General features: G+C 38.2%; 1 protein-coding gene and 1 long non-coding RNA gene across 2 annotated transcripts; both read right to left on the minus strand.

Annotated features, from left to right (window-relative positions):
- Positions 1-7462: 7462 nt before the first annotated feature.
- On the minus strand, positions 7463-9746 carry LOC120293438. Its single transcript, XR_005551237.1, has 2 exons — positions 9051-9746; positions 7463-7862 (listed from the first exon to the last, which is right to left on the minus strand). It is a non-coding gene; the product is annotated as an uncharacterized LOC120293438 (long non-coding RNA).
- Positions 9747-10008: 262 nt separating this feature from the next.
- Positions 10009-11573, minus strand: LOC104447227 (disease resistance protein RPV1-like). Its single transcript, XM_039313797.1, has 4 exons — positions 11214-11573; positions 10930-11070; positions 10151-10546; positions 10009-10023 (listed from the first exon to the last, which is right to left on the minus strand). The coding sequence occupies exons 1-4, from the start codon at positions 11571-11573 to the stop codon at positions 10009-10011; spliced, it is 912 nt and encodes a 303-aa protein (XP_039169731.1).
- Positions 11574-12077: the final 504 nt, after the last annotated feature.

The following is a 12077-nucleotide window of genomic DNA, read 5'->3' on the forward strand; positions in this document are numbered from 1 at the left end:
ATTCTATCAACTTTCCATAACAAAGTCAAATCATCCCTTTGATACTATTCAAAAATTTCATAATTACACTATTAACCAAATTTTAGAATATTTTCTCATTTCAATCCATTTATCAAATCAACAAAACTATTACTTTTTAACTTCATTCAATGAGAAGGAGAGAGATTTAAATATTACCTTAAACGGATTCGATCTGAAATGAGCGAATGTAATTGGGAGAAAGTAGAACGTGGACCTGATAAGAGCGTTGCCTGCGTTGCAATGGAGGTAGCAATGGGGACTGCTTGCGCACACAAGTATAATGACTTCCCAAATTCCTTCCCACGCAAGGAAGTGTGCATTCTGGCATTGTTTTTTTTTTTTTTTTTTTGGTTGCTGGAGGAACCGCTTTGGCCGACAGCCGCCCACGTAAACCCCCAGGTGTCGCTAGCGGGGAAACCACCACCCCGACGCCACGCTTAAGTCACCTTTTTTGGTTGCTGGAGGAACCGCTTTAGCTGACAGCCGCAACGTAAACCCCCAGGTGTCGCTAGCGGGGAAACCACCACTCCGACGCCAAGCTTAAGTCACCACACAGCGTTTCAGCCTCCCTGCTTTGCAAGGGCTTCGAACCTTGGCCTCCTCGGTGGAGGACAAAGGATCTATCATCCACGCTGCAACGGCCGGTGGTTGCATTCTGGCATTGTTCTTACCTTGTAGGATCAAGAAAAGAAACTGTTTCACTGGAAATGGTGTTTTACCCAAAACAGTGAAAAACCTTTCATCGAAGGTTGATCTTTGATTTTTATTGTTGAAATGGGGTTCCATGGTGATTCTAGATAGGAGTTTTGATTGGTTTCACAAGGAAATATGAATAGTAATTCTACAAGTGAAGTACTGAAAAATAAAGAGGACATTGCATTAATAATAAAAATACATTGAATGTGTGTTCTTGATGATCAGAGATCCTCTACAATGATAGCCTATTGCTACTTATATAGTCCACCAATTACAACCATTTAACCACGGTTACTACTACTAAGGCAATAGCACATTTAATTCTGAGATTCTAGGCTCCCCATGCACGGGCCATTTCCATCCACAAGCGGTTACAACTCCAAAGGCTATCATAATACTCAACCGTCACTTGATATCTTTGTCTTCAATCTTCATCTGGATCCTTGTGTTCTCTTCTCTATCCAACACTCGGCCTAATTTCGATGGCCTACTTGTCGTGCTCTTCAACCATCATACTTTGCCGATCTCCTCTTAATTACTTGTCGATGTCAATATTACTTTGTTGTCAAGTGCTATATCACAGATGCCAATATCCATGCTACATAATTGTCAATTGTCCAATGGCTCGATCATTGATCAAATCTCGCTCAATCGACTAACCGCAATTGCACGTCGATTACAATGGGTTATTTCTCCTGACCTTCAGCAATGTTCTAGTGTCTCTTCAAGAATAAATACTAGCTTTTAGATGCAACAGCAATACTCAGAGCGATTAACTTCTTTGAGCCTTGATTAAACCAATGTAGGACAAATGATGAAGTAGGTTGTCCTAGCCAACAGTCAAGACTAGACAAAGCAGATCATCCATGTAAAACTAATTTACAACCGTTTCTATACATTTTATTAGTAGTGTGAAAATAAGAGAAAGGATTGGAGGGAAAAACTATGTGTCGTTGAGACTGCACACATGTATTTATACTATATTGAAGTATTACAGAACAGGAAAACCCATAATTAAAGGATATTACACAATCAACATGCACATTTATATTCCTAACACTCCCCTTAAATTGGAGCATAAATATCATAAATGGCAAGCTTGTTATATATACACCTGATTCAGGGACCACTTAGAGCTTTAGTGAATATGTCAGCTACCGATCATTAGTTCTAACAAATGTAGACTTGATCTCCCGGGACTATGGCTTTTCTAGAACAAAATGACCGTCGACCTATATATATATGCTTCATCCTCTCATGAAAAACAGGGTACGAAGCAACATGTGTCGCTGCTTGACCATCACAAAACAACGCCATCAGTGACTCACGAGGACCAATCAAATTCAAAGCTGGCCTCCATGTTCTCTGTCTTTGTCTCTCTCTCGGTTTTGACAGTTTGTGCAGGCTGCTTTTAGCTGGATCCACTTGCCCTCAGCAGCAACAAACCATGCAGCAAACTTGGGGAGGAACGTTAGAATCCATCAAAACTTGGGGTCGGCGTATACAACCACTTGGATCGAGAAACGCTAGACCGGCCGATTTTGGGCAGTTTTAGAATGCACTTTTGGTTCCTCGTTCTAGGGTGAGAATCGAATTGCCTGGAGCAATTTATATATTTTTATTTTTTAAATAATTAAAATCTAAATCTAAATCCTAATCTCCTCTTGTGCCCCAGCTTATTTCATCATTTGAAATGAATCTTTGTTTCTTTTATATTGTTGCACCAATTCATAGAACTTGACCCTTTTGTCTCTTGTTCCTTTCTTTACTTTAGTTTCTTTTTTAATTCACCAATTTTACTTTCCTTGCTTACTCGCTTTGAGTCTGTCATTAATGGAAAAGAATCCATTAAATCTTCCTCCTTTATTCGAGCTAGTCCTTACGATCATGGTCTCATCATCTCTGTCTTCCTTGCAAATCTTGGATGAAATCTCAGTTTCGAATTGCGACATGGATTAACAATTCAATTAATCCAAAATTTCCGGTTAAGATATATGAATCCACTGGATATGTTGGACTAGCCGGGAACTGAACAAGACCGATCCCAAGGTCAGGTGATCCGGTTCCCAATTCCTACATTGGACCGGACTAAATCGGGAAACGGACACCCCTAATCAAAACTATACCTTTCAAAATGGATTATAGGCTGATTTCTTAACCTACATTTGATGGGTCGACTTGTTATACAAATTAATTATATTTGATAAACGAGTTTAAAATGGTAAAACTCAAGATATGGGAATTGAATGAGTTGATAACTTACTTAAACCCAACCCACCTATATAATTCTCTCTTCGCTCTCTCTCCCCTTACTCAATCTCGCTCTAGCTCACTTTGCACTCTTACTTTGGTTTAGTTATGATTTTTCTTATTAGTTTAGATATATAATTGTTTTAGCAATATGAGATAGGTATAAATTACTACAAAATAGGTCAAAGTGGGTTAACACATTTCAATTTGAGTCGGATCATTTTAAACCCGATCATCCCATTTGATGAGTCTAACTAGAACTTTAGATATTTCTATGCAATGAATTTAGGTCAGGTCCCCTTGGAGTATATCAATTTCCAGTCTAAAATAATTCTCAAATTTAATCGAATGGTTACTTATATACCTTTATTTTTATAAATACCTTTCCACTATAAGTCGAGGCAAACCTTGCATTTAAGAGGCCAGATTGCCCCTCCCTGCAAAATCATCTTAGCTTCTTACTTCGGGTTCAAGTGGTTTGGCTTTTAGTTAGTAATTGAACAGATTGAGTGGGCATAAGAATTTATGACTAATAACTTTTTGAAAAATGATCGTTTCGTAAATAGGAACGCTTGTGAAGATGCAAGCTTGTTCCCGAGAACTATAGTTGGGTTTCTCATTGGTATTTTCACAAGAATTCCGTTTATTTCACGAAATATGAATGATTTTGAAAATGTTTCCTAAAAATTATCGCATGTATCTTATACAAAAGTGATTAAATTTGTAAAATATTTTCATCACCAATGAAAATTTGGCCACATAAATTATTGTGGATGATGAAAATTATTCTCATTAACTAATTATTTCAACAAATACAAGTGATTGTTGTTAGGAAAATATTTTCTAAATTATTAGCCATTGGTTAAAAAGTGAAGACGCTTTTGGTATTTTTCATATCCGCCCCCACTAAACCAAATACGGCGACTAGTGGGGCTCCCCCCAAGTGATTATATTAAAAAAAAAAGGGGGAGGGGAATCACCAAAAATCCCAAACTTTATCCAAAATGACAAATTTACCCCGAACATTTTTTTGTGATATGAAAAACTCCAAATTTTGCTAATTGTGACACATTTACCCCACCAATGACATTTTCTTCTTATTTTTTTTTTTTTTCATTTTTTCTTCTTCTCTCTTCCCTCCGCCATGGCCGGTGGAGGAAAGTCGGACTCAGGTGAGGGCGACCCTTGCCAGCATCGGGTGAGGGCCACCCTCGCCTGGATGTTGCTCTTGCCAGCCTAGGCGAGGATACCGTCGCTAGATTCGATGAGGGCGGCTGGCAAGGGCGACCCTTGCCACACTTAGGCGAAGGCGACCCTCGCCAGCGTCGGCGAGGGCTGTCCTCACCAAATCCGACCCAGGCAAAGGCCGCCCTTGCTGGATATGGTGAGGGCTATCCTTGCCTAGGCTAGCAAGGGCAACACCCGTGAGGGCGACCCTCGCCAGACTCGACTGAGGGCCACCCTCGCCTAAGTTCGGCTTCCCTCCGCCATGGCCGGTGGTGGGAAGAGAGAAGAAGAAGAAAAAATATATAAAAAGTAAAAGATGAAAATAACTTATAATTTATGGTAAATGTGTCACACGGATATAAGTTTAGGGTTTTTTGTGTCACGAAAAAAAGTTAGGGTAAATGTGTCACATTTAGCAAAGTTTGGGGTTTTTCATGTCACAAAAAAAAAAGTTTGGGATAAATTTGTCACTTTGGGCAAAGTTTGGGATTTTTGGTGGTTTTTTCCCAAAAAAAAAAAAAAAGAAAAGAAGAAAATATTCCTCAAAATAATGTGTCATTACTGGTTGCAGACATTGTTCTGGTTTCAATAGAGTTGGTGGAGGGCTATCGGTGTCCAGTCGTCCATGGTCGATGCTGTTTTCAGTAATAACTTATCATAGTCCGTAAGATTTTATTTTAAATTCATTTATTTTCATGATTAACCCAAGTTTCAACATCCTTGACAATCTAACGTCACTACTCGCCATTAGAGCAAAGATTTTGTTAACTGGTGACTCATAGATAATAGTTAACTAATTGATAAAGGAAATTTCATTATTTTCAATACACTGATTTTCTCATATTATGCATAATCAGTACTTTGAGAATTGAACTATCTAAATAAAATGCTTGAGACACTCATTAATAGTAAAAATAGAGAAACGTTCCTAGTTAAATGATCTATCATAATTAGGGGTGTTAGAATCGAATTGAAACCAAAACCGAAACCGAATGAACCGAACCAAAGTTTGTGCATTTTCGGTTCAGTTCGGTTTTCAGGTCAAATAATTGAAAAGTAACCATTTTTTTTTTCGGTTTGGTTCAATTTTTGGTTCGGTTTGGTTAACCGAAACCGAACCTAACCGAACCGAAATTCTCAATAAAACCACACAACTTAAAACCTCTCTTCTTTCTTACCCTTTATTTAGTTTGTTCCAATAAGTAAGGCAAAAATAAGAAAACCAAAAAACTGAACTGAACCGAACCAAATCGAACCTAACTGGGTTTTCAATTCGGTTTGGGTTAGATTCACACCTTATCGGCTTGGTTCGGTTCGGTTCGATTCGGTTTTTCTGAAAACCCGAATCGAACCGAACCGTTGATACTCCTAAATTATATTCTTTTACCCATAGCTTCCTTTTATTTTCTCAGTGAAATTAGTTCTATTTGACAACTCAAAAAGAAAAGAAAAACTAAATAAATTGAAGGAAAGTCTTCAGACTCCTGAAGAGGAGAACTGTGCTTATTCAACAGGACCAACACCATGTTTAACTAAAGTACACACTTTGAAAATCAAACACAGATGGAGCTTTCTTGGGATGATGCAACGAAAGGGGTGGTCTCGGGGATCCTTAGAGATGACAGAGGCGCTTTACTGGATGGTTTTACCATGAAAGTTTCGTCTTTGTCGCCGATTCAGACGGAAATTTTGGCTCTAATTGAAGCTCTAAAGCGGTTTGAACCGAGGAGAGAGAGTGATATGGAGGATCGAGACCGGCTGTGCTGAGCTAGTGGACAAACTTTAAGGGAAGACGCACGTGTAGTGGAAGCTGGAGACGCTGATTGAAGAGGCTAGGATTTGAATGGCCCAATTTAAGTCCATCTCGCTGGCCCATTGTTATAGGTCTGCAAGCAAAGTGGCTAATTGACTCGCCAAGGCCCATCATTCAAATTCCCTTGCATCTTTTTGGGATTTTTTTTTTTTAATGATTGGACACCTTTATACTGGGCTTTTTGTTTAAGAACTCTTGAATTTCAATGAATATCGAGAAATATTTCAACAGGAAAAAAAAAAATCACAAGACGAGAAGGAACATGCATGAACTTAAATCAAACACCTCAGAGTCAATTTGACTCTCAAGATTGCCAGATTTTTCCATCACATGTGATGCACCCAAATTTCATCAATGATCTTGAGAAAGTCTTTCAATAATGTTCTCTTCGGTAATATATTTGTAGCACCATTTGTAAATTCTAAATAAAGATGGTACAATCGTGTAATTTGCTACATACTGATCGAGTACATTGATGAAATTTGTCAATAATGTTAGCAAATTACGACTTTCAATGTTTTAGTAACCTACTAAGTACTAATAATGATGTGTGTGTGTCTATATATATATATATATATATAATTTATCACGTAAAACTACATCACAACAATGGGATAATTGCCTAAAAACAATCCTAAACTTATTGTAATAATATCAATTAAGTATAATTTAGTCTATTTGGGTTGTTATAATATTTAAATAATAAACCATGCATTCATATAATAATTTAAGCTTTTAAAATAGTTGGGGTGATCCAACGTAATCTCACACATTATTGGAGCAGAAGGTCTCGGGTTCGATTCTTTCTAAACCCCTATTCCCCCCTCCTCTCAAATTGCATATTTCCATGCTTAGTACTAGGCCCCAAAAAAAAAAAAAAAAAAAAAACTAGTGTACATCAATGCCAAAAAAAAAAAAAGAAACAATTGCAATATGTTTAAGATATTTTTAGTAATTTTTCCTCACAATAATCGCTAGTAATTTTTCCTCACAATAATCGCTAGTAATTTGCTATTAAATTTGTCAATAGTAAAATTTTTATTTCATTGGTAACGTACAAATAGTTGCTCCTTGTAAAATCTAAAAGTAAGTGGTAATTTATTATTAGGATTATCGATAGTAAAATTGTTATTTCATTGGTTACTTATAAATAGTTGACCAAACTGACGAGTTGCTGATCACCTTTTACTACCCTTTTATTTACCATCAATTCTAAATTTACTGCGGACGTTATACATCTACCATCCGCGGAGCTAACTGCTTCAATTTTAGAAATCTGCCAAATCAATGTATGGACTCAATGCCAAACTGCTTGAAGCATCCTGCAATCGTGTTAGCCCATCCAGGTCAATTCCTGCTGTCACATGCTACCTACAATCGTCCTACAAACGTTCGGATCCGTAATCGATGGCCTTTGCTTTGCAGCAAGAGACAGGAGAGTGACAAATGACAATGGACTAACCAAGAGGGCTGGTTACAGGTCGAGAGATGCAGAATACAATGTACGGCAGTATTATACAACATGGAGAAAACGAAATCTACGCTTCATACAAGTCCTGGATGAACAGAATGACAGGCCTTCCTTCCATCAACTGAAGAGACCTTGTTGCACAGCATCAAGAAGAAGAAAAGTCTAACAGAAGTTGGAATAAAACTGGCAGAAATCACAACTGAGCCGCAAGGTTGACAAAATGGTACTGCAGTTTCTGTCAACCATGGCATCCACATAATGCAATGCTGTTGATCACAGATTTACAACGCGTGTTATCTCAGCTTATCTTCACCAGCGGCCTTGATCTTCAACTCATGTGCTGTTCTGAAGAAGTTCCAAATGGAACTACTTTGCAATCCAGTCCTGGAGAAATATGAAGAAATGTTGATTCTATATCATCAAGTCATTATTTACTAGGAACATAAGCTACCGCCTATCTAATGTTTCAGCAAGCAAATATGTTAAAGAAACACAATCTCCTTGATTGAGTGACCATCAATCAAAGAACCGGTTAACCAATGTGACAATAACAGCAAGTAATGGCTCATTCAGTCGTGGGTAATTGGGTTGGCATTTAACTAGAAGAATGTCAGCATATGAAGAATTTCATAGTTGCTGGAAAATTACTTAACTATTTTGGTTTTAGATTCATGGAAATCTTCTTGCAAACATTATACTATATCATGCCACGTGGTCTGTGCATAAAAATATACTAACAGAGACGTTTTCAAATGTTCCACATAACGGTACAATATGTTGGGTTACTTACAAACGTGACATTTTCATATGTCCACATAACAGTACAACATGTCGTGTTACTTAAGAGGTAAACTGTCTTTTAACATAGATGATGTGTCTGTTTCTGTTATGAAAAATTAATTTCTCAAAAGAATCCTGAATAATGAACATTTTTTGGAAACCCTGCACTTTCGAGAAAACATCAAAACAACGAACTTAAGCAATTTGGATATGCTTACCCACATGAACATTGCGATAGTTACACCTAAAGAGGACACGATTTTCAAACTTCGTTAGGACACAGGCATAGTTTGCATGAAATGAGAAAAGTTCACTATGGACAATTGATTTTCTAAAGATTACTCCATGTCCAATCGGGCATGACACCTCTGTAACCACATCCCTGAAATTTGGAGCGTCAGGTTTTCTTAGAAGGGTTGGAGCCACAAACAAAAATGAAAGTACTAGCATGTAAATTCCTAGGCCTAAACAATTTACCAAGTACTGCTTCTTGAATCCATCAACTTGTAGATCTCTGTTTTATACAAATAGTTTTTACTCTCACCAGAAAAAGAAATGCCAGAATTGGTTCATGCAAATGGTTTATACATCAACTAGGAACCACAGTGTATTAGACCAGGTACTTCATTGCCAACCACATTTTCACGCTCCATGTGATGATTATTTCTTGAATCTCATTGTAACCCAGAAGCAGCACAGATTAGGTAGAGTATAACAATTGGAAAGAGAAGTGTCGCTGCAAGAAAACAGGAAAACAGAAACGAAGAAAAACAACAAAATTGAAATATTCACCTCGGAGAGACTGTCAGAAATAATAAGGTCTACCAATTGTCATGCAGAGAAAAAGTGCAGTACTTTCCTTGGAGAAATAGATAAATTCCAACCTCTTCCAATTGGAAATAGAGAGCATCCTTTGCAGCTTGCTGTTGAGATCACAATATGCATCAAACAACACATGGTTATTGGTACGAACAATCACGGTGCCTTGAGCAGCAATTTCTATTGTACCTCTAACAGGGCTGATCCTCAATGTTGCAAAAGACTATTTCCTTAAATTCCAGATTTTGGCACTTTGATACGTCTGGCAACCTGTCAAGAGAATAGCATTGAGACATAGAAAACTTTCTCAATTGTGATGCTTGTTCGAGACCATCAAGGTTCTTAATGTTGCAGTCAGATATCTTCAACACTTGCAGGAGCCTTAGTTTCCCAAGACCCAAAATTTCCGATGCATTGCAGTCACAGAGCTTTAATTTGGACAGAGTTTCCAGATTAGAGAAATCCACCCTCTGGCTCTTGCAATTCTTGATAAGAAGTTTTGACAAGCTTGAGGGAAGTTTCGGGAGGTCTTGCAGGTTTATGCAGGACAAATTAAGTTTTTTAAGTTGAGTAAGGGCATTAAAATCTTCTGGTAGACTAGCAACATTTGGAAGGCACAGCTTTAGGTTCTCTAAGTTGGATAAACTCGACATCCAGCCAAAGCTTTCCATTTGGTATGGCTCAGAGGAAATTATGTCCTCCTCATCAGAATCATTAACTAATTCCAGAACTTTCAAATTTCTCAAATATGAAAAGTCCTGAAGGTTCCCCATATTTTTGGTTCCCCAGCGCAAACTCACTAAATTAGATGGTAATGTTGGTAGATTCTGAAGTTCGTCACAGCCTAGCAAGTGGAGAGTCTGGAGATGAGAAAGCTGACAAATGCTCTCGGGTAGGCTACTAATAAGAGTAAACGATAACTCCAAGATTCTCAGAGATGATAACCCTGAAATGTCACACAGAATTTCCCCATTCATACTCTGGCAGCGAGAAAACGTTATCACTTGCAACTTCCCTAGATTTGCAATATCTTTAGGGAATGTACTTATGGGAGTATTATTCATTCTCAGCACCTCCAATCTATCCAAATTTCTTATGGATTCTGGCAATGCCTTGATTCTGGTGTTTGACAGATCCATTTTCTGCAGTGACTTAAGCATCCAATCAGAGTCCGGAAGTGCAGTTATCTGCTGACAGTCTCTTAAAGACAGCTCTGCAAGTCCCTCCAACAACTTAACAGAATTTGGGAGTCCTGGGATAGTGGACTCATCCAAACAATTAGTAAACTCGGATAATTCAGCCAAATTTTCGCAGCTGGAAATACTAAGAATTTTAAGTTTCCGCATAGAACCTCTTAAGAAATGAAGGTGACGTATGGTAGTTTTATCATTCAAAAGCTCTTTCAAATTATCCAAGGAATTCATCTCTTCTGGCAGCCGGAGAATCAGAGTGGACTTGATGTTCAAAGACTGCAAATATTTCAAATTACCAATGGATTTGTCAATAACTGACAAATAAGAACATCGTTCCAGAATCAGTCTTTTTAATTTGCTATCAGCTGGGAAGCATGGCGTTTTACGTAATTGACTGCAACCAGTTAGCTCCAAAACTTTCAATTTCTTTGCCTTCTGTGTAACAAAGAGACAGAAAAGGGTCAGTTTCTTTTATCTAGCCTTCAAAAAAAGTTGACAAAAGAAGGCGATACCTGCATTATTTGTGTCCATCCTTCCCAGTCATCTGCCACTGCGCTCCGGGATAAATCAAGAATGACCAATTTTTCTAGACTCAAATGAAGAGTCTCGGAGCTCTTATGGCACCCTTCCCAATGAAGCCACCTTAATTCTCAAAGAACCCCAGTAAAATCTCCTCTCATGATAGCTCGATCCAACTTAAGGAACCTCAACTTCAAAAGCGGAGCAAATTCCGCCGATGTGAAATATTCATCAGATCCTTCCTTACAGGTGAGACCAAGGGCTTCAACTTTTGTGGTACGCTACCAGTTTAAACATAAAGGAAAATGAATATGAATTGAATTTGCCATGGAATCGCCCCTGTTTTCTAAACAACTTCTACAAATTGAAATTTAAAACGGAATCAGGGTTTTACAAAGAAAGTAGTTCTAGCTTTCAGGCTTACCTCCTTCTTCCGTAGTGTGGAGAAGGCTTCATTGTGCACCCACAACCTGCTTCGATTACCAGGGATACGATCTTCATTTAACACAATTTGTGTGCCTAGAGTTTTCAGTAGATCATACATCAACAGCTCATTGTTTTCTCCGATTTTCACCGTAGACATGACTTGCAGAGCGTCGATCCCACTAAAAGGATAAAGTTTATAGTCTTTCCACATGTAGGAGGCAATTCTCCAATCCTTGCCGATGAGAAAACATGCTATATCCAAAAATATTTGCTTTGCATATTTATCTAAGGCATTGTAACTTATCTTCAACACATGTTCGACTTTCTCAGGAGGAGCTTCTTTCAATTTCTCCAACATTTCTTTCCATATACGCTTTGATTTTTTGAACAAACATGAACCAGTCACCTCAAGTGCTAAAGGAAGTCGCCCAGTAGCCCTTGTGATGTCGGTGGAAAGGCCCTCAAAGCCGTTTTCGGGGGAATCCCTTCCAAAAGCGTGCTTAGAAAACAATTGGAGAGCTTTTTCTTCTTCCAACGGTTCAACCTTATAGGTTTCAGCCTCTTCAAACCTTGAAAGGATGTCGCTCTTTCTAGAAGTCACAATGATCCTGCTTCCTGGACCAAACCAACTAAGCTTCTCAACAACCAAATTGAGTTGCTTGACGTCATCCACGCCATCAAGGAGAATGAGGACCTGCTTGTCACGAAATCCTTCAGCAAGAACTGTCCTAGCATCATTAGAACATTTGTGTGCTGCAGTTTTTTTTTGGAGGTCTGAGATTAATTTATTTTGCAAATACAAGGTCATATCATCTTGATGTAAATTTGAAAATTCAAGATAACTATAACCTCGAAAGCAACC

The sequence above is a fragment of the Eucalyptus grandis genome, chromosome 5, assembly GCF_016545825.1.
Source record: "Eucalyptus grandis isolate ANBG69807.140 chromosome 5, ASM1654582v1, whole genome shotgun sequence".
NCBI lineage: Eukaryota > Viridiplantae > Streptophyta > Magnoliopsida > Myrtales > Myrtaceae > Eucalyptus > Eucalyptus grandis.